A 25,193-nucleotide genomic window follows, 5' to 3' on the forward strand; every position below is an offset into this window, starting at 1 on the left:
CTCTCAAAGTCCAGTCTACTTGGTATTGAAAATCCCATGTGTTATAGAACGGCGGGTCCACTATAAAGAAAACATTTTCCTTGTCTTTATATTTTTCATACAAATCTGTCCAATGACATCTCACAAACTCTATACCCTCAATATATTTTTCTATGTTCTTTTTGAAAACATTTGTATAGTTAAGATATAAAACTTTTGACATAAGTGTTTCAATGTCATGAACTCTTATAGAACCACTATATAATAGTCTAGCAGATATACTATCCCAGTCTATATATTCTGCTTTTTTCAAAACCTCTCTCACAATATTTTTCTTATCTAATGGTATACGTTCCATCTTACCTATAGGTATCTTTTCTTTTAACTCTTTCAATATATTGTTTGTGTCTGGAATATGTTTGAGACGGTCCATATAGTTGTCGAAGTCATTGCATATAATCTTTGAGTCTGGGAATATTGTATGGCACAAATGGGACATATAGAAACTTCCACCGAACAAATCTACAAATGTTAGACCATTCGGTAGTTTCTTAAGTTCTCTCAATATAATATCTTTACATCTACTCTTATTTCCAAAGAAGGGTAACGGTGGTTTTGTAAAATTCATTTATATATAATAATAAAAATGTTTTTACCCGAAAAGTGACAGAAAAGTGACAAAACATGAAAACATATATAATTTGTGAAAAGCGACACATTATATAATGTTTTCGACCCAGAAGAAGGCTTCTTCCCAGAAGCAATGGAGGAAGAAGAAGAGTCCTCCGAATTCACACCAGAAGACTAACAATTTTCCGAATAAAAACTTCATTTATACTAAACATCTTCGGGGCTAGAGGGCGCAACGCGCCTGGAAGCCCCACTACCTTTTTTTTTTAAACTTTTACTAAAATCATTAGTTAGAACATTATTATGCACTCGAGCTATAAAACTATTTTTTGCAAATAAATTTATGATTTCTCTTTTCCTTACTACTGCATCCTCAGCGCCAGAGACATGTCTTACTATAGAATCGAATGAAAGGCATTATTTGAACCCAGTCAGTGGTTCAGTATTCATTAGAAACGGTAATTTTCAAAAATTAACATCAGATATCGGAGGAGCTTTAAATATAGTAGGAAACGTACAAATCATTATCGAAAATAGTCGTTATTCCTCATGCCGTGCAGACTCAAATTCGAATGGCCAAGCCGGAGCAATTTATATTAACACAAGGAAATTCGCAGTACTACGAGAAGTCTGTTGTTTGAACTGTACCGCTCGAAGTAGCTGCAATTGCTTATATTTATCAACAAATGTTAACGAAAAAAAAGGTTCATTTTACAATCTTAATAACTTTTTCGGAACATATTATCCAACACCAGATGTATCGTATGTAGTTTACACGAATTTCGGTGATCAATACTTCGAAGGCTGTAATTTTTCACAAAATAATGTTTATTGCGGAATTGGACCAGCAATTAGATCTGCATCATCATTAAAGATATTAACAAATACGATATATAATTCTACATCAATGTTTAAAGGTTTAGAAATAAATATTCATAAACCTCTTCAAATCAACAGAATTATGTTTATTTCAAACGAAATTACGACATACGATGCACTCTTAAGTGTTGATCATTCTACTGTAGAAATATTTGAGTCAACTTTCTTTGATAATCACGTTTATTTCTCAATTTCTAACTCTAACGGAAATGTTGCAGTTTATAATTGTTACTGTGACATTCTTGATGTTTCTGGTGCAGTTTCTTTCTCAACTTCTCCTATTTACACTGAAAATTATGTTATTCAATATCAAGAAGCACAATCTTGTTTCTTCCAAGCAAACAAACGTCTTTCAATAAAATTTGGTGATTACGAACAAGGAAAATCATGTTTCGATCAATTCAGCCGCTATCCTTCGCCAACACAATAATTTGAAACAAAATAATTTGAAAAAAAATCTATTTTTACTCGCTTGACAAAAAAAAGTTGATAAAAAGTGATCTTTTTAATAAATCATCATTTGAGAGGAAAATTGATTACTTTTTGACACAAAAACCTCACAATGTCAAAAACTTTGAAAAAGGTGTCAGAAAGTATTCAAATGTATATATTTCTGACAAACAGAGTCTCAGAAAGTACTCAAACAGTGATTTTTAATTTCCATACGCTTTTTATCGATCTTACACATTCTTTATATATTTTGTTGAATAAATGTAACTCTTGTTTCTAAATGAATGTCTCGAAAGTACTCTCTATATGGTTGGGGTATGTTTCAAACTTAGAAAGCCTAAACTAAGATATAGATAATAATTAAAATGATAGAAAATCAAGTTAATGAAGTTATGAGTAAAACCATGTATTATTGTTTATGATGTATTGCAAATTTTTGTATGAGTGTTCGTTAAGCAGACATAAACCATGAAAATCAATTTAAGTCTTTCAATTACACTCTCGATAGTTTCATACCCAATGCAGAAGCGAGACGATTATTTTGCATTCAATTTGTGCATAAAGTAGTCAAAAATGAGTATTCTTTTTGAACCCAATGAAAAACTTTTTTTACTAAAATAAACAAAAGAGAATTAATGAAATGAAACGGATAGAGAATTCTGTTCTTTCTTACTCCTTCACACAGATATGGTGAGAATTATGTTCTTTCTTACCTCGCAAAGTCACTTTTTTTGCTATAAGAGATATATAATGTCATATTCTACTAGCTGTTTTCATAACATTAGTTAAATGCATGATATCCAGCTCAATAAGTTCAGATATTAAAAAAAAATATTAATTTAATTAATAACTTAGCAAGAAAGAAAGTAATTAAAAATAAAAGGTAAAATGATGATTCTTTATAAACTCTCTTTATTGTTAAAATGAAAAATGAAAAAAAAGAAAATGTAGTTAGGCGATAGTATAGATATAAATATATGAATATATATGTATATGAATATCGCCTCATTACATGATAACAAACACTTTATATATAAATATAAATAAAAAAATTAAACAAGAGATTCGATCATACTAGTTATACTGTTCAATGCTGGAAGAACAGAGTCTTCACACTCATCAACACTTTCATTTGACTCTTTAGCCGCTTTGTCGATGTCTAAATAAGTCTTCGCAAAGTCAAGTAAACGACAATCAAATTTGGATGGATCATCTTCATCATACGCGAAGACAATCGAGCTAGAGTACATGCGAGCACCAAACTGTTCGCGCATTTTAGCCATAGATGTCTTCAACTTATTGAGTTTTTCAACAAAAATAGGAATTTGGTTTGGGTAGTGGAAGAAATCTTTCAAGAAGTCGAGAAACTCCGACTTAGAGCATGAATTACCCCATTCGCGTTTAACACAGTTGATGTTCTCTTCAACAGGCCACTTATCTGGTGTACGAGAGTACCACATAGCGGCACGGACACGTACACAAAGCTCCGATGATGTAGGGCATGAGCATTTCTTCTTCATACGCTCACGCTTTATTTTAGAGGCACCTAACGCCCAAGTTCTAGTTCCAAGTTTCACGTCTAGAACAGCTGGGCGTGAATAACCATCTGCAATGTCATGCATCATAAGGTATGGTTCTGATTTGTGATTGATTTCAATGTCGCGCTTGACTTCAAGATCAACTTCGTCATCTGAACTAGATAAGTGAACGTTGTTGTCGTCAACAATGCCTTCAACAGAAGGGATGAGTTCGGGCTCTAAGATATTATGCAAACTGCCTACATATGTTTTATAAAATTTCAACTCACGAATTAATTTGCATTTCTTCGCAATGTATCCTTCCCTGAATGGGATAATAACACCATCATGACCAAAGATTTTAGAGCGAAGTAATTGCCCTTGGCTATGGTCTATGTGCAAAGTCATACGAGATGTCATGGTCTAATTTTTTTTTGAACGATGAAAAAAAAATTTTTATAATCAAAATTTAATCGTTTCAGTCAAAAATCAAATTCATTTGAAGCATCAAGAAAGTTTATAATGACATTAAAAGAAATACAAATATGATTAAAATAAACGTGAACGAATAAACTTTTTGTTTCTATTAAACCGCCCCAAAATCTTCATAAAATATAAAAATAAGTTTCAATTTTTTTAAAGGAAATTAGTGTGTATGCAAACTAGTTCTCTGCGATAATTCTTTGAATGATTGAAAATTTATACACATTTGAATGGTATTCTCTCAAAAGTAAAATCAGAAATGTCATCCATCAGCAGTATTATAAGAATAGCAATTAATCGTTACTGATTTTATGATCACGCTTTCAATTTATAATCAATCAAAATTAACGTCCAAATTTGGACTTAATATTTGTAAAGCATATATGAAAAGGTGTTACTTCGTCAAATTGAATGCCCGTAAAATTTTAGAAGTTGGATAATTTTTTATTGAAAGCTGATTAAATCAGAAAATAATTCACATACAATGAAATGTAACTATATTAACATACGATAAATCATAACAAAAATTCACTCCAAATTAAAAAAGTAAAATCTTCATTTTATATTCGCAGTGTCCTGGACAGCTAAATCGCAGATTGACGATTCAGAAGACTTCACGTATACATGAGAATACTAACTCATTAATTTTTACTATATTAACATGATAACACATTTACTTTATTGAAGAAACAGGCTAAGTGCAGAACCTGGTTGCTGATTTGGATTAAGATTATGAATCTTTTTCTAGTTCAGACTATTATCAGATAAATATTTTTTTCATTATTTTAAATTACAAACAAAATTTTTATTATAAATTTACAAAGTCATACTTCTTATAAGTGAATTGAGTGAGTAATCAACATTGTTCTTCCTGATAAATGCCGAATTATTGATTGCCGGTGTTTGTTCTACCTTTGGATGTGGATTAAATTCAAAATTAACTGGAGTTCCTTCAATTCTGTTACCAGCATCAATAACAAATGACTGTTCTTTCTGGTGCTCGATATCTGTCGATGAAGTTTCTTCTTGGCTCTTTGTTTTTCTTAATTTCTTTGTTTTTTCTGGAATTTCTTCGACAACTTTCTTTCCTTTCCTCTTTGTATTAATTTCTTTATCTGAGTCATTAGTATCATGTTTCTTTCCCTTCTTTTTGGGCTTTTCTTCAACTTGATTTTCTTTTGAAGCTTTACTTCGTTTTTCTTTTGGTTTTTCATCATCTGGTTCGTTGTTTTGAGCTTTGCGACCTTTTCTCTTCGGTTTTTCTTCAATTTCGTTTTCGATTTGCTTTGATTTCTTCTTTTTCGGCTTTTCTTCTTCTAAATCTTCCTGAACAGATTTCCTTCCTTTCTTTGTAGGCTTAACTTCTTCGATTTCTTCTGTTTTAACCTTCTTTCCTTTCTTTTTAGTTTTTTCTTCTTGAATTTCAAGATTTTCTTCGACAACTTTCTTTTTCTTCTTTGGTTTTTCTTCTGGTTCTGCAGGAATTTGCTTTTTTGCCCTCTTTGACACTTTTTCTTCATCATTTTCTAAATTTTTAGATTTTGATTTTTCAGATTTCACCGGCAAAGGTTGGATTTCTTGTTTCTTTGCAGCTGCATTAGCAATTGAATTAAATTCCCAATCCATTTCTCCGAGTTTCTTATTCTTTCTTACAGATCTTCTTGAATTCACAGTTTCTTGTTCTTTTGGAGACTCGGTGACCTTTCTAGACTTAATCGTTGGCTTCTGTTCTTCTTCCTCTTCCTCTTCTTCGTTCTCTTCCGTTGGATCATCGAAGTTCCACTGTTTCATCGAATGAAGATTTGAACTTTTAACAGGATTCTCTTCATCTTCGCCACTATCATCATTGAAATTCCAATTCTTGACTTCCATTTGGTTCTTTTGTTTACTTTTGCTTCGAAGATTTGATTGATTTTCTTTTTTAGCTCTTCTTGAAGCAATTTGAATCGGATGGACACTTCCGTAGTGGCTCTGTGTCTCAGTTACTGTTTCTTCAATTACTTCGTATGCTTCTGTATGGTTATCTCCCTCTAATTTCTTTTGAGTCAAAACTCGGGGAAATTCAATGGAAAATCGGCCACAAAAAACAGAAAATGGCTTATCAAAGGGATTATTGCTATCATCGGTACGAGCAGTATACTGGTATCTTGTTAATAACTCAGTTTCCTCTTCAGGAGTCATCTTTCCTTCATTCGTGAGTCTCATTATATCTTCATAAGGCCAAACAATCGAAACATGACGACCATTCTGTACAAGAGTTGCTGCGCATTCATTAAAAGGTGATAATGATGTAGCGTTTGTCCCTTGGAAAGCAATTTTTTCGATCATTTTACATTGTGACAGTTTTTCTCCCATATATTTAATTTCTGCGTTCGAAATCTTCTGGTACGCGATATCAAACTCCTTAAGGGATGGTAATAATGGCAACATATCGCATATAGGAGTGATATCATCCAAAGAATTTTCTTTTGTACCTTCAACTTTGAGAGTTTCTATGGAATTATTGTTGTCTAACAGCATGCAAAGGTCTCCTATGGGTATTTTACTGGGACATCCGCACATACTGACGTATTTTAATTGACATTTTTTAAGAAATACAATTAAATTGGAATTTGTCATGTTTCCATCCCATACAAGTGCTGAAATATTGGATGCGGTTGCTTCTTGAGTGAAACTAGTGATGCTTTTCTCAATTTCGTTGTTAATAATTTTGGTATTTGCAACTGAAACGGTAATTCTGTTGGGATGTGACGCGCAAAGTGTCATAAACCTTGCAAATTCGTTGCTTCCCCATTCTATATCGTCTGCAACGACGTGTAAAAGTTTTTGTGGTAATTTCGAAATTATTTGGCCACAAGATTTGGAATGTACGCATAAATAGTGTATATTATGAGATGGATACTTCGTAATTGCGTTTATAACACCTCCAATTGTTGTTTCTCCGCAATCAATGATACTTAATGAGTGAATATCTAAAGAAAATGGAGCAAAAGCCTCAATATCGAGGTCTTGTATTCCTTGTAATGTCAATGATCGTAAATTGAAGAAGCATTCATGAGAAGTTATGTTGAGAAGCTGTTTATTTGAAATTGATTTCGCAAATGTCAAACTTGTAATTTTGTTTTTCATAACAACTGAAAATAATACGATCAATTCTACGTCCGATATCTCTGCTTTTACGAAAGATAAGGAACATAAGTTCGAATTTTGTATTTGAGTGAATCTTTCGATGAAATTAGGGAAGAATTGGGTCGGCCCATGCTTGAATGTAAGTTTTTCGATCTTGCTGGAAAAATTAAAATATTTAGATAAAATTTCAAAAATATCGAATTTTGTAATGGGATTAAATACTAAATGCTTGAATCCTGAGTTCAAACAAAGTGAATTAAAGAAGATAGGAAAGATTTCTTCTTCCATTGGTAAGTTGTTGAATTTAAAAGAATCATTTTGGTAAAAAACGTCTGTTTGTATATTTCCAATACTTGAAATGTCAAGAGGTTCCTTTAATTGGCTGAGCTGTAGCTGCAGACGCCATAGAAATGATTGAGGTGTTGAATCTGGTAAATTTGGAAATTCGTTTGGAAGAGATATAGCTGAAAACTCTTCTTCGGTTAGAAGTCTATGAGCTTGAGAAACTATTTGAGTAACTAAGTTCTTAGTATTACTTGATGTAAATTTTAATTGTTGATCTCCGAAATCTAAGTTAGCAATAGAAATTTGGATATATCCAACAAGCTTAAGATCGAGAAGGGAATACATGTGTGTTATTTTACATTTATTAAACACATTTTTTGAGGCGATATATAATGAACTTTCAGCCAATGCAAGAACGCATGGAATAAGCTTCTGCTTTTTCCCAAATTTATCTATTTTTTCAATAAAGATAAACTTGATTCCATTCTCTATCGCCAAATTATTTAAAAACGCATATAAATCATCCATCTTTGTCACTTTTTTATTCATTTATTCTCAATGAACAAATATGCTTTTGTATATGAAACTTTCATTGTTTTTTGATAAATCTTTCTTATTAATCGTCAAATTCAATTGTTAATACCTCTAAATGTTATTGTCATTTTATTAGAAATTCAAAATTAAGAAAATTACGTGCAGAAAAGAAAAGTGGAGGAGCCTACCAGACACTGATACATAATCAGTGCTTTGTTGGCTCCTATTTCCTCTGGAATTGAAGGGTGAGATGTATATAATATGTCTATACACTGCCCATTTTCGAATTTTATCGAGGGATAATGTGAGGTTCATGGAAAAGTGACGATCATTTTCCGAGTCCACTCGGTATATATCGTTCACATATCAAAATCAAACAAACCTTTCAAAAATTGAACGGGAGCCCGTTAGATTTCCTGATCCATAAAAATATGTAACATTAAAAAAGCATCTTTGAATTGTAATTGAAAATTACGATTTTTCGTGTGACTTTTTCCCTCAATTTTTGAAAAAGTCAGCGTGAAAAACTTACCACCTTTTTTACATTTTTGAATTGAAAATTCAAAAGTGTAAAAAGGATCGTCATTCTTTACGCACTTTTTCAATAAAATTTTTCATTTTTATTTTGAATACTTCACAAATTGAAAAAGTGAAAAAGAACTGATTCTTTTGATCTTCAAAATTTTTGGAATCAAATTTTACATAATTCGATTCCAAAAATTTTGAATTGAAAAAAGAATTTTTATGTAATGCATGAAAATTCGGTTCAATTCATTTTTGACACTTTACATATCGGATGTATTATCTAAGAATTATATTATAAAATAATAATTTTGTGTTTTATAAGTTTATTTGTATAAATTGATTCAAAAAAAATGGAAAGACAAGAAGTGGATCTGCCAAATGAAAATCAGTTTTTGAACTTTGTATAAGGAATTGTTGGCTATGATGTACTGATCATGAATCAGTACATCATAGCCAACAATTCCTTCCCAAACAGCGGGAAACTTTGTCTGAATGTTAAACTATTCAGACAAAGTTTTCCGCTGTCAGAGAGGGAATGGAAGGGTAAGAGGTATATATTCATAATGTATACCTCTTACCCTTTCATTCCCTCGAGAAAGTTCAAAAACTTGGGTGCAATCAGAACTGATTGCACCCAAGTTTTTGAACTTTGTATAAGGAATTGTTGGCTATGATGTACTGATCATGAATCAGTACATCATAGCCAACAATTCCTTCCCAAACAACCCGAAATTTGTCTGATTCCACACTAATTTTATTAATTTATCTAAACTTTTATCCTCTTCTACAATTTAATCATCAATAATTATCTCTTGTTCTATTTCACTATTATATATATATATTTATATGATTTGATTTAAAAAAAATAAATAAATTAATAAATCATTTACTCAAATATATCAAAAGTTTTATTTTTATATATAAAGATAACTACTTTTAAAAAAAATACCCTATATATTTTGCCATGTAAACTATTTTTGTCATGTAAACATGTCACTTTTTGTCAGAAGTGAAGTGAACCGAATTTTCATGCACAACAAAAAAAGAATTTTTATTTTCATAAACTCTAATCAAATTAATTGACACTTTTTTACAATGTGGTGTTTTATGATATTATTGTTGAAAACAATGAAATTAAATAGCAATTTTCAAAATATAGTCCAAAAACATATATCAACTATGAATAATTTACACTTTGATCAATCACCTAATAATGTTTGGGAACTCTTTTACAATACTCCACCTAATTCAGAACCAATTCAAGGTACAAACGTGGAAGCGACATCAACAAATGATGAATGTTTCTTATATAAATGTTTGTTCATTGATATTACAACTAAGAGTGCCATTTATTTTAATTCTTGGGAGAAAAAGTTTCTTAACTCTGATTGTTCATTTAATAATTGCAGTAGTAATACAGAAGGTGGATCTATCTACTTTAATTGTGATAGTTCTATTGTCCAATATCGATCATGTGGCTACAAATCAAAAACAAACTCTGATAGAGGACATCATTCATATGTTTACATAATTAGAAATTCAAATAATAATAAAAATTATCTTTATGAAAGTTCTTTTAATGAATGCGGAAATTTAAAAAAATCTTATACAAATTTTCTTGGGGTATTATTATTGTCGTCTGGCGGTTTTAGACGACAATGCGAATTTTCAAATAATAGGATTTTTAGCCAGATAAAGAGCTACTCCATATATCATGCGTGTTTGCATACTATATACATAGATGGAATTGATGTTCTTCCTTTATTTAGGTACTGAAACATGCTTGAAAAATCTATTTTTTAGACGACAATGATAATTTTGTCACTTTTCCAGACGACAATAATAATTTGTCACCTTTTTAGACGACAATAATAATTTTGTCACTTTTTCCAGACGACAAAAAACATCCTCAATTTTCTTGATAAAGGAAATATTGAAGTTAAATCAATCAACACAAGTTTCTGTGAAGCAATTTCTCAACCAGGAATATATCTTACAGAAGCGACAAATCAATGCAACGTAACATACTCATCATTTTATAAGACAATATCAAAAGAAGGCGCTTTAATGACAGAATTTTGTGATATTAATTTTAATATGAATTTTAAATTTTGTAATGTTTTGAATAATGAGCACAAAAAATCTGATTATGGAACATTCTGGGCAGTTGATTCAACTGTTCTTATTGAAAACTGTTCATTTCTTGGAAATACAGGACCCGGAAAAGAATTTTATCATCAATATTCTGGTTCAATAACAGTTAAAGATTCTTTCTGTGACAGGCCATATAATTCGTTCGGAACAGTTTATTGGAATAATATTCAAAATACATGTTTTATTCAAAATCTCACTCACTTTTCAACACATCTCTGTGAAGCAGGATTTATTACTAAATGTAAAGGACCTGAGAAATCTGCTTCCAATGCGATTCATCAATTATCATTTTCCATGAGACGAGTGCGTTAATTTTTCAAGAATTTATTATTATCATTTTTTATTAAAAAATAAAAATAATAAAAAAAAACATTTATTTAAAAGAAGATTAATAATATCTTCGTTCTTTGTCTGGAGTGCGACATCTTTAGCTGTGTGTCCTTCGCTGTCAACAACACTCAAATCGAGGTCTTCACGAGAAAGGAGAACTTTGACAACTTCGATTTTTTCGTTTTCAATAGCGTTGAAAATAGGAGTTCGCTTCATCAAGTTCTGACGGTTGACATCGACATTTTCGTGTTGAAGCAACTCTTCGACGAAACTAGTTGAGCCGCATTTAGCGGCAACATGGAGAGGTGTCCACTGGATTGAGTCGACGCAGTTCAAGTCAACGTCATCTCGATCGGCGAAAAGACGGATTAAGTCTGAGAAATCATTAGATGCAGCGATGTGAAGAGGTGTGAAACTAGAATCATCAGGAAGTTGTGGATTGACATCTTTGTCGTTCAGAAGACACTCAACGCACTGTTTGTGGTGGAGAAGAACTGCGTAATGAAGAGCACTGCGATTCTTCTTGTCGACGATGTTCTTCTCGATGCCTGGAAAACTCAAGAGAAGTTCTAAAGCTTCGAAATGTCCGTCACGAGCTGCCCGGATCAATGCTGTACGTGATGAGTTGTTAGTGGCATTGACATCAATGGATGGATCAGAAAGAAGAAGTCGCAGAACACGTGTGTGACCATTAATTGCTCTCAACATAACACTTTAATTGTCAACATCTTCTTACAATTAAAGAATTCTGTAACAAATTCAATTTATTTGATTTATCAGATACTAATGTTTTAAAAAAGCATATTGTTTTGATCAATTTCATCTAATTCAATATTGCATTCTATTACTGCTACTAAACAATTCATTGTTTCGGCATATTCCATACAATTCGTATTTGTCAAAAAATTAAACATCAAATCCCAAATAGGATATAAATGATTTTTGTAGATACTAATTCTCGAAATTAATGTAGAGATGTTGGATATAAGACTAGTCATATATTAAGGGTGCACACGAGAGGATCATGTAAACTTCAGAATTTAGAACCTTATTTTTAGGCATTATCTTGGCTACCTATTTAGGCTCGAAAAGCAAAAAATATCAAAAAATACAACTTGACTCCATTATGACCCTTTCATGGAGGTAGTTTTTATCCGCTAGTATTTTCCCTTTGAATCTCTTTACAATTCGAAATCAAATTCAAATCTCAGTAGAAGAAAGGAAGAATCGACTTACTACGGTTGTAATACGAATAAATACATATATTTAATTATTTTTATTTACATAATAATTGTTTGAAGCTCATATTCCATCAAATTTTTAAATAAAAACATTAAAATGTTGAAAATGTTCATATATTTTAATAGGGTTTTGGCACTTTATTGAGGAATTACTACATACATAGTCGAACTGAACTTGATATTTTGAAATTTAAATTATTTATCAAAATTAAAATTTAACTTGACATTAAAAAAAAAAAAGGTAGTGGGGCTTCCAGGCACTTCGTGCCCTCTAGCCCCGAAGATGTTTAGTATAAATGAAGTTTTTATTCGGAGGGCTTCCAGGCGCGTTGCGCCCTCTAGCCATAAAAAATTTCTGAGGACGAGCCAGCCGGTGACTTTTTTGTAGAGCACTCAAAATAGTATAACTTTGTCCTGACAAGTAAGGGTCTATCATCGCTACAGGAAAAGTTACGGGCGTTCCAAGGAAGTATACTTTGAGAAGCCTTTTTCCCTTATAGAATGAGATAGGACGGTTATTTTACAAAACTGACAACACTTTGACTGAGTAGTTTTTTATGCTGAACAAAAAGTGTCATATAAACATCTGTCAAAAACCGCTTTTTAACTTCACTTAAAATGCCACGTAAGCTACGTAAGAATATACGTAAGAGGAAGAGAGCATTGAAACATCCAATAGTAAGACTGACACCACAACAACAGTTGCAACAACAAATGCTGAATGACCCCACTATGTTGCAACAAATGTCAAGCAACCCTATGCTTTTAAACCGAGTTACTGGTGCACAGAGTGGAGGTTTAAGAGCGGCACTTTTAGCGAAAATGGCAGGCTATGGTGGAGCTGCAGACGGAACAGCTTATAACCCTCAAAGTCAAATGAATTTGAGTTCACTCAAAAATCAAATAACAGATGTCAAAAAGTCAAACATAGACATACAGAAACAAATAAGTGAAAACGAAAAGAAACTAGAATATGACAGACACACAAAGAAACTCAATGAGTTAAACGTAGAGAAAAAGAAGAAAGAAGAACAACTGAAAGAACTAAGTACAGAGGAATATGCGAAAAAAGTGTCAGAAAAAGCAGCAGAAGTAGCAAAAATGGAACAAGATGTCATAAATTTGAAAAACCATACTACTCAATATAAAGTACTGAAAGATGAAGAGATAAAACAAAAAGCCATGAAGACATATATGGATAGCGATGAGTATAAAAAAGAAGTTGAAGCAAATGTAAAGGCAGAAAAAACTTTTACAGTTGCAAAACCAAACCGTACAGTATGAAAACTTAGCACAAGAAAGTAAAAATAACGACGCAGCCATGCAAAAGGCAATGAAAAGCGCAGAATATATAAAAGCTAATAATGACTGGTTAGATGCCCAAGCCAACGCTAAAGCAGCCCAACTTATAGGGTCAATAAGGACAAAAATACAAGCGGATGAAGACAGTTCAAATGAAGCTTTAATGAATGCTGACTTTAAGAACGCCTTCGAAGCTCTTCATAGTAAGGTGAAACAAGTGAACGACTTCTCATCTGGAAAGAAACTGAAGTCTGAAGGTTTCGACAAAGAGTTAAGAGAAGTAGCACAAAATATGACGAAAATAACAGATGCAGCAACGAGACAGGCAGTTCAAAGTGCCTATGACGCCGTTAGAGCAACTGTTGTGGAAAGTCAAGAAAAAGAGTTACAACAGACCAAAACAGACCTAGTAAATGCTTTCTTAAAAACGAAAAGTCAGGTAGGACATTATGCTGCAGATGGAACATATGTACCAGCTGGTGGAACTTATATACCAGCTGGTGGAACTTATATACTAGCTAGTGGAACTTATATACCACCAAACCCTCCAAGAGAAGCACCCGCACCGGGACTACCTAAAACATTTACATCGTCACATGGACACAGACACAGGCATGCACCAAAACCAACACAACAACCAACAGTTCAAAATCCAGCACAACAACAACAACCAACACAACAACCAACAGTTCAAAATCCAGCACAGCAACCAACAGTTCAAAACCCTGCACCTGCACCACCTCCACAACCAGCACAGCAACCAACAGTTCAAAACCCTGCACAACAACAACCACAAACAGAGCAAGGACATAAAAGAAGTAGAGAACAAGGAAACCAAGAATTCTTAAAAATGCTTAAGGAAAATTATGGTTACCCAGATACTCTTGACTTTAGTGACAGATATAAAGAAGCTATTAGAAAGTTCAAGGAAGGAAATACAGACCCGAACCTATTTAGCTTTATGGTTCAGCACCAAATGGGATATAATTTCAAACCTGGAAAATACAAGCTCGCTAAGGGATATGATTTAATAGCATATCATCCAAATGACATGAATGAATTTACTCCGAGATATTTGGTGTCAGAGATAAATGATAATTCAACTATCTTCATGAAACGCGTAAAAAATAGAGACGGAACGAAAGAACAAAGGCTTATGAATGCGGATGACTTAAATAGGGAACTTGTTGAAAACGGTCTCGGAATATATGAAATGCCAGCAGATGAGGTACAAGAAACTCCACAGGAAGAAGTTCAGATACAACCAGACATGGAAGAAATAGTTCAGCAACAACAGCTAGAAGAGCCTGAAGGAAACGAACAAGTCCCTCCTTTGGAAACTAACTTCACAGAACTAGATGAAGATTTGGAACAGCCGAAAAATCTTGACCCTCAACAAGAGTATGCGGAGAATATGGAATCTTTCCAAGAGTCTAAGAAAAATTCGGCTGACATAGTAGAAGAATATCGAAAAATTTTCACCGACATACAAAAGACTCCAACACCAGATGAAAATATTCAGCATAGAATGGAAGTACTGAAAGAAAATGTAAGCAAATACAACAATCCTTTTTACTTACGACCATATAACGTTCAATCTTTGGCTGAACTCGGTGAAAATAAAAGGTTAAATTTCAACAAAACATATAGAAATGAAACATTGTTTAAAGTTCATTCAGAACCTAACCAATATGGAAACAAACCTACTTTTTGTTTCTGCAGACTATGGAACTACAATGATGGGGTCATAAAGCTAATCCGGATAGGTGGTTCATAAACTTACAACCACAATTCAAGAAGTTGTAGACGCAATGGAAGTGAATGGTGAACCAGATATAGCTGGTATTTTCAGCGCGGCTTTAATGCCATTGAAAGATATGAAACATGCAGATATTTTGGACCAGTATGAAATGAACATGGCTGATGGAAAATAACACCTGACGTTCTAAAACATTTATCTCAAAGAACTACACAGAACCATAAAGATGGTATATTTGGTGAAGAGTTTAGAAAGAAAGTTAGGGAGGGAGAAGGAAGAGAACCTATTGTACATGACCTTGCAAACGAAAGTTTACAAAATGTCATAAAAAACTTACTTTGCAGACAATGAACTGAGAAGGGATGAATATTTAAGAAAACTCAAATGGACAGTACCAAATGAAATGTTAGTATTGAAAAACATGTTCCTTGACAAAATAAAACCAACTACAGAAATAAATGACGCAAGACTGAAAGATTGGGTAAAAGCTTTCCCATTCACAAAAGATATTATTGGTAACATGGAAAGAAAACCAGAATGGCTACAAAAACATATATTTGGAAACGAGCATATTCCATATGGACAAGCTATATTTGAAGAGCTTGAACCGGAAACTGAGGAAAGAGTCATGCAAACAATAAGCGAAGACTCAAATACAAACTATGACAAAATCTTTCTAGGATATAGGTTACCTGAGATGGGCGACCAGAGCCCAAAGGCAAAAAGGACATGGGAAATTTACAACATACTAGGTGAACATGAGGCAAAGATGCAACAACTTGAAGCAGAGGGCAAGTTACCAAAAGCGACACCAAAGAAGAAGAGAAGAGTAGAACAAAGTGAAAGTAGTGAAGAAGTAACTTCATCTAGTGAAAGTAGTGGCAATGAAGGAAAAAGAAGAGTTAAAGATTCAGTTAAAAACTCAGTCAGGAAGAAGTAAAGCTTGGTCCGAGTGGGTTCTATTATGACACATAAATCAACTATTCTATATTTTTACCCATATGAAATGTACGCCGCTCAGAATATAACGCCAACAGTTTTGGATGCCATGAATGGAAATGTTTCCGAATGGATAGAATGCGACAATGCCGTTAGAAGGTCAGAAATAGTTCCTGGAACTTACGAATATACAACTGCTGTTTCTTATGGAAACGTAGGTGAGTTTGGAGAAGGTTCTTCAACAACAGTAGATATTGCTTGCGACAGGTTTCATATTTTTCTATTGACAACTCATTCTTATACGTGGAACAAGACATTGAAATAAAACCTTCTGCCAAGTTGTCTGACAAGAAAGGTTGCAATGGAATTTTCTATGTCGGATACCAATATGCTCCAGAAGTTTTCATGGATATAAGATATATTCTAACTCTGACTTAGTTCAAACAGTAACATGGGCAAACTATGAATGGTTCGCTTTGAGAAACTCAGTACAACCACAAGCTAGAGAACAAACGACAGTATGCAACTATTGAGAAAATAAGAAGACTTGACCCTAACGTTCCAGGAGTTTATGTTAACCTTTCTGGACAAACTGCAGCAGTAACCAAAGTAAAACTGAAACTTAGAGTTCCTTTGTCATCTTTCCTCATCTTCAGGTTTTTAAGATACTTGCCAAAACTGGGCAGGAAAAATTTCTATCGAACTTACTCCAAGCAAAAAATAACTTAGTCATTGCACCAACACAGACCCATTCACTATTACAGACGTAAAGGGAACAAATCAAACGTCATTCGCCGAATTTTGCAAAGACAAAGTTGACTTAGACTTTGGTTTCTCAAACTTCAACACTGAAGTAAACTATTATTTCAATGCTGCTGGAACTGCTTGGGACCCAGTTAAGTTCACATGCGAAAAGTTTGAATGCAAGAGAATAGAAAGCAGACTTGCAGTCTATATGTTGGACCCAGATATTTCAAATGCTTTAGCTGCCAAATATATTGCAGTTCCACTTATGTTCCCTATACACCAAATATCTGTCAAAGACTTTGCAGGTGAAGTTGGAAACCAAAGTGCTGACCCAGGTGCAAGAACAGATATTGCTTTAACAACTGCAATGAAACATGCAGATACTATGTTTGTACTGTTCAGACGAACTATAAATGACTATTCTTGTTTCTACAACCCTGGTATTAAATATCATATAAACATAGATGGCAAATATTATCCAAGAGAAGAATATTCTACAGTTGAGGATATGAGGTCATACAACTTGACATTAGATGCTATGAACTTTAACAACAACTTCACAACAACCATTAACCCTGAAATGCAAAGTTCTATTATGCCATATGTGAAAGTATGGACTCATACAGGAGGTCAAAAAACTCAATATACAAATGGAGACCGTTCAAACTTTTGGCTTGGCATTCCATTTGCTGACTCAGAAGACTTTATGGGTGGTATTTCAACTGTTGGTACAGTTCAAATACAATATATGGTGACAGAGACGGTCCAGATGAATTGAAAGCAAAGAAGTTTACAAAACCAATAGCACTTTTCACGAAGATGCTCTTTTGAAGATTCGTTCGATGAAACTGCTGGGGCTCCTCAGATTGGTATAACGAAGCTTCCATCGAGCAGATTTTGCAGCAGGTCAGTAAGTTGTTCTTGAACTGACTTCTCTCCGTCAAATATTGACAGTACGCCAGTTTTGACATAATATTATGTATTAAAACTTTCCTTTAGTAATATCGGTCAGTTTTGAAGTTATATTTTTGTCTGCTTCAAGAACTTTCACCATTTCAGTTATACAACTTTCTTTGCTTTATGAAAATATTTAGGTTCAGCAAAGACTGCTATTCTATAACATTTTCCATTGTTTGTTATAAGAATATTCTGTCAATGTATTTGTATTGTTTGTGTGTGTAAACTTTGTTTTGCTTCAATTCGAAGAGATATCCGAATACGTCCATCTTTTTATTCTAAGTAAAATGTCATTTCCGAAAAATAGAAGCGTAAGTGTTTCAAAAGGTTTAATGGCGGTGGCAGATGTTGAAGTTAAATTCACCAACTCAAACAAATCAAAGTGTTGTTGTCAATGTCAAAGACAGAGATGTTGAAGTGGGGAAACCATACGAAGACAAAGATGGTATAACAATTGTTCCTGTAAAAGAACAACATATCCTGAAGTTAGCAGAGACTTAAGTTCTGTTGCAGATATTCGAAACGACTACCAACAACTGAAAGACAAACTTAAAAATCAGGAGAAAGATTTGTCAAGCTTTAGGTATAATGTTAAACTTGGTCGAACACAACCCTGTAAAAGTGAACTCATATGTCATTGCACCTCATGAAGTTTTGAAAGAACTATTGAAACTTTTGACAGAGGCAGACGATATAAACATCAAGAAATAGAGCCGACATTAGTTGCTGTGGTGTTTATATAATGTCATTGACAAGATATACGTTATGAAAGGGGTGAAACGTTGAACTTAAAATATAGTTTCCCGACGTTATAAAAAATATTTGACGACCACAACATTTCATTAAAATTTATTTGCTAAGTAAATGGCAGAAGACATAATGGTTTATACTATTACGACTAAAAACCCTGAGTCATATAATTCTATAACAACAAACTTACAAAGTCCTCAAGGACGATATTGTAAACTAACCTTAAACACAATGACGACTAAAGCCTGTTTTGCTCTTTTGACACCAGAAGACTTTATGTTGTGAATGGTAAAAAATACTCCTTTGAAGATACTTATCAGATATACCACCAACAGGTTTTGTTGACTTATTTAATACTTAAGTACGGGTGTAACATGTGCTGCAACTAGAGCAGGTTTCATTATGTTTGGATGTCCGACTGAGTTTACTATAAACGATATGAGCTATAATACAAAACTTATATCTGGTTTTTACTACCAACAGTTTCCTATAACAGGAAAAGGTGTCATACAAGGTTTGTCTGTTCCATTGACTTTAAGTACACCTATTTATATATTGTTTCAAACTTAGGTTCAAAGTGTTATTCGAATGTCGACAGAAACTATTATGACCCAAAAGATACTTATGCGTATAAACAATACTTTCTCTGCTGGTTTGCCTATTGTTCATTCGAATGCAGAATTTTCAACCTTAGTGAACTCAAACACTTTGGCAAGTATAACGTTGACATTAGTTGACGCAAACTTTGTTCCTGTAAAACTTTTATGTCCTATGTATTTGTCAATGACGGCAGAAAGTTTCGAATTGGAAGATGCAACTGGTGAAAGTATTGTACTACAAGAACAACTTCAACAACAAATAGCTCAAGAACAACAAATGCAACAACAAAGTCAAGAATAAAAAAATATTTTTTTTATTTTTTATAAAAATGTACAGAATAGATGTTTCAGATTTTTATGACTTCCAAGCATTCAGAAATATGTGTCCATTTAGAGACTATAAAAAGCAGTCGAGAATTTGAAACGTTTAGTCATTTATGTTGACTCTGCCCAGAATGTTATGTCATGAAAGAATGGGATGTTGTCTTTAACAAACCAAGAGCAACAATAGTGTCTGAAGAAGAATGTAGACAGAAACTTAAGAAAATAAAAGTCGTACAAGTTGGCATGAAGATGTTAGATGCTTGGGATATCTTATTGTCAAAACTTGAAGATTTTTTCAGTTCGTGGTATAAAGTTCTATACACCATCTCCAAACTTCTATTCTATCTTCACTGGATATAAATACGAACAAGTAGAATGGAAAGAAAATGTTATAGAAGCTTGGTTAGACCATGTCAAAGAAATTATATGCAATGGAAACGAAAGAGTCTATGAGTATATCTTATGTTGGTTTGCAAACATCTTACAACATCCAAGTGCTAAAAATGAAACTGCTCTCATTATAATTGGAAAACAAGGAACAGGTAAGAACACATTCTTTACAGATATCTTATGCAAACTGTTAGAAGGTTATTCGAACCCTAATATGACAAACTTAGAAAACATCTGCGGTAAATTTAACTCTTCAATAGAGAATATGAAACTTATAGTATGTAACGAACTTCAAAGTATAGATACAACAAAAGTTTTGAACTCAGATGCTTTGAAGAGTCTTATAACAGACAAAGTTGGAGTTGTTGAAAGAAAGTATAAAGACCAAAGAGTTTGTGAAAATGTTGCAAACTTCATTATGGTTTCAAACAATGCTGTTCCGATGAAGTTAGAAAGTTCTGACAGAAGATATGTAGTTGTCAGAACGTCAGATTCTCATATGCAAGATACAGAATATTTTGACGCTTTGTCAGAAACTTTGACATCTGACTTTTACAACCACTTGTTCTCATATTTCATGACATTAGATATTTCTAAGTTCAATCCAAGACAAATTCCACATACCGAAGAGAGACAAACATTGTTAGAAGCAAACAAGAGTGTATATGAACTGTTCATAGATGAAACTGACTTTGAGTGTTTAGATGAAAGGTCATTGTACGATTCGTTAAAACAATATTGTCAAGAGTATGGTTATATGACAGCGTCTAAACGAACATTCTTGGCAAATGTCAAAAGTCTTTTAGATGTTCAGAATGGTGTATATACAAAGAAAAAATTTTTCTGAGTAAATTTTAAAAAAATATTTTTTTATCCGATAGAAAAGATGACGAAATTCATCTCAGTAAACAAGTACATGTCAGGACTTAAAGAAGAACTAGACCCATTCACATATTTGAATGTTTACTTCTACCATTTTGAAAAGTCTTCATTCAGCAAAGTTTGGAACATCGAACCAGTTAAGTTTGCTATTGTGACTAAAAATGGTGCGAAATTTGAAGACTTAGACATAGAAGGTTTGTTAACAGTCAAAGAAAGTTTTGACAGAAGGTTCTCAAACCTTAAAGAAGGCAAAGCATACAAACTTGTTATACCTTATGAACAAAGAAAGCAGACGACTATGAATATTATGAGTCTAAAGTTGTAGAAGTTCAAGGTAAATTGGGTAAAAAGATTTTAGAGTCTAAGCCAGTGTTTGCTCCTAAAGAGGAAGAGAACATTGACATTGACCCAGAAATGTTCTAAAAATAAAATTTTATTTTTACATGTCAAATTTCTTTTTCTCTGGAACTGGTTCAGGTTCTTTCTTCTCTTCTTCTACTTTCTTTCTTTCTTCTTTTTCTGGTGGAGTTATGTCAAACTTCTCAGAACCATATTTTTGTAAAAGTGCTTTGTCATTTAATAGCTCTTCTATTCTGTTTTCTATTTCATTTTCAAGAACAGCGCATGTGTCTTCTTTGCATTCTAAGAAGTTTTGTTGGACTTCATCTCTCCAAGAGGCGTCATCTCTGTCAACAAGTCTGTCATTGACAAATTTTAAGACTGCTCTGCTTAATGTTTTATGGTTCTTGTCATATTCCCAGAAACAGAACTTTAGAACAAATTCCCCTTTCTTGTTTACACTATGTAAGATTTTATGGTCGACAGATGTTTTGCTGTCGAAAAGCTTGTCTCGAATATAGATAGCGAAATCGCTAGACATTTTCTAAAAGATAAAAATTTTAATTTTTCTAAAAATATGTTAGAAAAAAAGTTTGCTGACATTGACAAGAAATTTGAGAATGTTTTAAACAAGAACAAGAGGAAGTTGGAAAATGCTCAGAAAAACCCATACATGACAAGTTCTTATTTGCTCAGAATGGTATAACAGGTCTAATTGCACCACCTGGGTCTGGTAAGACTTTCACTTATCTTAAAATGGCTGCACAACAACAAGAACTAGATGAGAAGAACCCATTCTATGAGTTAGTAGTCATTTGTAGTACTTCGGGTCAATTTGACCAAACCGTCAATTCGTTCAAAGATATTATAAAGAAGTCTAAGTTAGTATGTATAAAAGACTCTGAGTTGTTAGATTGGATAAAGAAGTACCAAAGAAGAGTTTTGAAGTATAATGCTATAAATGAGTATGTCAATTCGAAGTTTAAAGACCCAAATGAGGAAATGCAGAGAATATTAGAGAAGAAACACTTCAGAAACAAACAGAAAGAGATAGAATACATTTCGAAGAAATTGCAATCTTACGATTGGAAGACTTACCCTCACAGATGTCTTCTTATCTTAGATGATTTCGCCTCTCATCCTTTGTTAAAGAATAGAGAACAAGACATGTGTCGAATTCTTAAGAAGCTCAGACACTTTAACATTTCAGTCGTAATATGTGTACAGACAGCCAAGAGTTTAAGTAAGGATGTTAAAAGAATACTTACTGACATTATACTTTTCCCCGGATTGTCCGAAGACGATTTCATGGAACTTATGAAAGAGTCCATGGCAGGTAAGTTTGACAGACATGAACTATGGGAGAAGTACAAAGTCATACAAGACCCTCATACTTCTTTCAGAATTCATATCTACGCGAACAAAGTTCAAATTGTAAAAAGTCAAGCTTGAAAAATGTAAGTGTTTAGTCTTAGTCTGTTGTGGTGCTGCAGCTTTCGGTTCTTCTGGCTTTGGAAGGCATTCAGGAAGAGGAACGTCAGTCATCCGTTTGTGTCCTGTCGGAAGGAAAAATTTTTCCAGTTGTCGGGAAAATATTTTCCTGTCGGAAGGAAAAACTTTTTCTGAAGTTCGACCAAAAAGTTCTCAATTTTCGAAAATTTGAATGGTTTACGGACGAACAACAGGAAAATTTTTTCCAGTTGTCGGGAAAATTTTTTCCAGTTGTCGGGAAAATTTTTTCCAGTTGTCGGGAAAATTTTTTCCAGTTGTCGGGAAAATTTTTTCCAGTTGTCGGGAAAATTTTTTCCTGTCGGAAGGAAGAGTTCTTCCAGTTGTCGGGAAATTTTTTTCCTGTCGGAAGGAAGGACTCGGAATGCCAGAAGGATTTGACAAGGCAATTTACTTTATAGAGCTACCTGAGCCATCTGAAGTCAAGCTTGAAAAATAAATGGTTCATTTACTCTGCTTGTTTGAAGTTGTCAAAATACTCTGTTATTTTTTCCTTTAACAATGGCAAATCTTCTTTGAAGGTAAGTATTGTACAACCTTTCATATCATAGTGTGTTTGAGGTAACGTATCTTGAACTATTTGTTTCACATCTTCATTTGGTGTCATTGAAATCGGTAAGTTTTCGCGATAGAACCAATTTCTGTCAGATTTGTAAATCTTAGCAAGGTCGTAAAAGCTTTTGTTGTTTCTTCTGACTAAATGCAACATAACCATATCTTTATCTTCTTCATTTTCCATCTCTTCAGTATAAATCATATACTTATAGTTCTTTTCCTTTCCTTTTGGTACCGAACGTGGTATTCTTTTCTGAATGCTTTTGTCTTTGGATTCAATGACTTCATCTTTTGCTTCAAGCTTGTTCTCTAGCTCTTCACGTTCTGCTTTATATAGTTCATCTAACATCATGAAAATATAACAAGCATAACGAGGTGAAGCCCACATTGCTACAGCATTTACTAAAAGTCTATGAACATAATATCCTCTCAAACCAGGAGCCAAATTCTTGCGATTTTCGTACGGAATCTCTACCCTCGGTTTTCCGAGGGTAGCAAACATATGAGGAAATTCTTCTAAAAGTTCTTTTGTCTGTTGGTTTTCAAACCAATGATATGCTTGCTTTGTAGAACGAAGAGCATTCAAAATACTTTGCATTTGGTACATATCGTCTTTGACCGAACGAATGAGACGTAACTGTTTGTTATACTGTATGTACTCATATTCTTCATTTATGGTTTCATGAACGATAGCAGTTGTTGTGTTCTCTGTTGTTGACATATCTGTCTTTATATTCCGGATAAAAAAATATTTTATAAAAAATTAGCGTTATTTTCTGGCTTTCACAAAAGACCAAAAATAAACGCTTTACATGTATTTTTCAGCAACTTCGTCAAATAATTTTATAGCTTTAGCTATCTCATCTACTTCAAACGTTTCTTTACCTTTCGTGGGAGCACCATACATTTTCTCAAACTTTTCAAGTAGTTCTGTTTCTGCAGCTCTCATATCATTTACAAACACAACCTTGACTCTATTGACTGTATTGTCATATCTTTGAGTTATATTATATGTTCTTCCTATCTTATATCTCTTTGTATTGAAGTCCTTCGGTTTCTGAACGATGTAAAGTAAGCCTTCACTGCAACGTTCCGTATCGAATGAACCATATGTTATGAAGTTATATCCAACAACTGGGTCTAACCATAACAAAACTATTGGTATAAGACTTTTGTCTATAAGATATGCTGTAGTTCCATAGAATCTTACCGATATCATAAGCTCAGGATTTCTTGTCAAAATTTTCTGAGTAGAAGCAATTCTAACCCAGTCGTGTGCTTTCTTTCCAGATAGTGTTAGAATGTCTGACAAAGAATATTTGTTGTATTTCTTTGAGTATCTTACGTTTAAATCACCAATTCTAACCACTTTGGTGTCATTGTCTATCTTTTTAACTGTTTCAAACTCAATGTTTGTCATTTTCTGTTCTTACATACAAAATAAAAAAATAAATAAAAATCAAACTAACTTTATTTTATTTATTTTGTATAAAAGATATGATTTCAGGGATTTTTTTTACGAAGTGTCAAAGTTCACTTCGTAAAAAAATAACAGTTATATAATGAAATTTGGTCATTTTTTCACGATTTTCATAGAGTTTTGGCGACTGGGTTTTTATACCTACTCGCAATTTTTCACGATTTTCATGAGTTTTGGCGACCCCGAAAAAAGTCTGGGTCGCAAATTTTTACGATTTTCGTACGGAATCTCTACCCTCGGTTTTCCGAGGGTAGCAAACATATGAGGAAAACTCATGATTTTTGGTCATTTTTTTCGGCAAAAATATAATTTAGGGTAGATGGTTAGATCTAACCTCATTTCTACCCTCATTTCTACCCCATATGTCCTTACTGAAAAAGTATGTGTTCCATCTGTCATTTTACTCAGAATTTTGTTGCTGAATTCGGCAAAATATAATTTAGGGTAGATGGTTAGATCTAACCTCATTTCTACCCTCATTTCTACCCCATATGTCCTTACTGAAAAAGTATGTGTTCCATCTGT

The 25,193-nt window shown here is 33.2% G+C and overlaps 8 protein-coding genes and 3 pseudogenes across 11 annotated transcripts, besides 3 other annotated features; 6 read left to right on the forward strand and 5 right to left on the reverse strand.

The window, feature by feature from the left end:
* Window positions 1-636: 636 nt before the first annotated feature.
* Window positions 637-2,405, forward strand: TVAGG3_0822160 (uncharacterized protein; the record flags this gene model as incomplete). The annotated part of the gene is made up of 1 exon (XM_001297688.2): window positions 953-1,918. The coding sequence occupies one exon, from the start codon at window positions 953-955 to the stop codon at window positions 1,916-1,918; it is 966 nt and encodes a 321-aa protein (XP_001297689.2).
* A 294-nt stretch (window positions 2,406-2,699) lies between these two features.
* TVAGG3_0822170 (inositol phosphate biosynthetic process) lies at window positions 2,700-3,891 on the reverse strand (the record flags this gene model as incomplete). The annotated part of the gene is made up of 1 exon (XM_051248077.1): window positions 2,991-3,875. The coding sequence occupies one exon, from the start codon at window positions 3,873-3,875 to the stop codon at window positions 2,991-2,993; it is 885 nt and encodes a 294-aa protein (XP_051083552.1).
* A 568-nt stretch (window positions 3,892-4,459) lies between these two features.
* Window positions 4,460-7,982, reverse strand: TVAGG3_0822180 (uncharacterized protein; the record flags this gene model as incomplete). Its single annotated transcript, XM_051248078.1, has 1 exon — window positions 4,755-5,150. A coding segment is annotated over one exon (396 nt), but the record flags the coding sequence as incomplete, so codon positions are not given.
* Window positions 7,983-8,698: 716 nt separating this feature from the next.
* Window positions 8,699-8,743: a mobile genetic element.
* A 55-nt stretch (window positions 8,744-8,798) lies between these two features.
* Window positions 8,799-9,152: a mobile genetic element.
* Window positions 9,153-10,898: 1,746 nt separating this feature from the next.
* On the reverse strand, window positions 10,899-12,092 carry TVAGG3_0822210 (2-5A-dependent ribonuclease family; the record flags this gene model as incomplete). The annotated part of the gene is made up of 1 exon (XM_001295706.2): window positions 10,899-11,603. The coding sequence occupies one exon, from the start codon at window positions 11,601-11,603 to the stop codon at window positions 10,899-10,901; it is 705 nt and encodes a 234-aa protein (XP_001295707.2).
* A 272-nt stretch (window positions 12,093-12,364) lies between these two features.
* Window positions 12,365-25,193: part of a mobile genetic element that runs on past the window's edge.
* Window positions 12,755-13,184, forward strand: TVAGG3_0822230 (protein of unknown function, DUF4106 family; the record flags this gene model as incomplete). Its single annotated transcript, XM_051248079.1, has 1 exon — window positions 12,755-13,184. A coding segment is annotated over one exon (430 nt), but the record flags the coding sequence as incomplete, so codon positions are not given.
* Window positions 13,731-14,762, forward strand: TVAGG3_0822240 (kinase-related family; the record flags this gene model as incomplete). Its single annotated transcript, XM_051248080.1, has 1 exon — window positions 13,731-14,762. A coding segment is annotated over one exon (1,032 nt), but the record flags the coding sequence as incomplete, so codon positions are not given.
* TVAGG3_0822250 lies at window positions 15,355-16,172 on the forward strand (annotated as a pseudogene). The gene has a single exon. A coding segment is annotated over exon 1 (818 nt).
* On the forward strand, window positions 20,790-21,208 carry TVAGG3_0822260 (annotated as a pseudogene). The gene has a single exon. A coding segment is annotated over exon 1 (419 nt).
* Window positions 21,702-22,336, forward strand: TVAGG3_0822270 (annotated as a pseudogene). The gene has a single exon. A coding segment is annotated over exon 1 (635 nt).
* Window positions 22,481-22,669, reverse strand: TVAGG3_0822280 (uncharacterized protein; the record flags this gene model as incomplete). Its single annotated transcript, XM_051248081.1, has 1 exon — window positions 22,481-22,669. One exon carries the CDS (start codon window positions 22,667-22,669, stop codon window positions 22,481-22,483), a length of 189 nt encoding a protein of 62 aa, XP_051083556.1.
* Window positions 23,082-23,795, reverse strand: TVAGG3_0822290 (KilA, N-terminal/APSES-type HTH, DNA-binding family; the record flags this gene model as incomplete). The annotated part of the gene is made up of 1 exon (XM_051248082.1): window positions 23,082-23,795. The coding sequence occupies one exon, from the start codon at window positions 23,793-23,795 to the stop codon at window positions 23,082-23,084; it is 714 nt and encodes a 237-aa protein (XP_051083557.1).

The sequence above is a fragment of the Trichomonas vaginalis genome, chromosome VI (genome assembly GCF_026262505.1).
Source record: "Trichomonas vaginalis G3 chromosome VI, whole genome shotgun sequence".
Classification (NCBI taxonomy): domain Eukaryota; phylum Parabasalia; order Trichomonadida; family Trichomonadidae; genus Trichomonas; species Trichomonas vaginalis.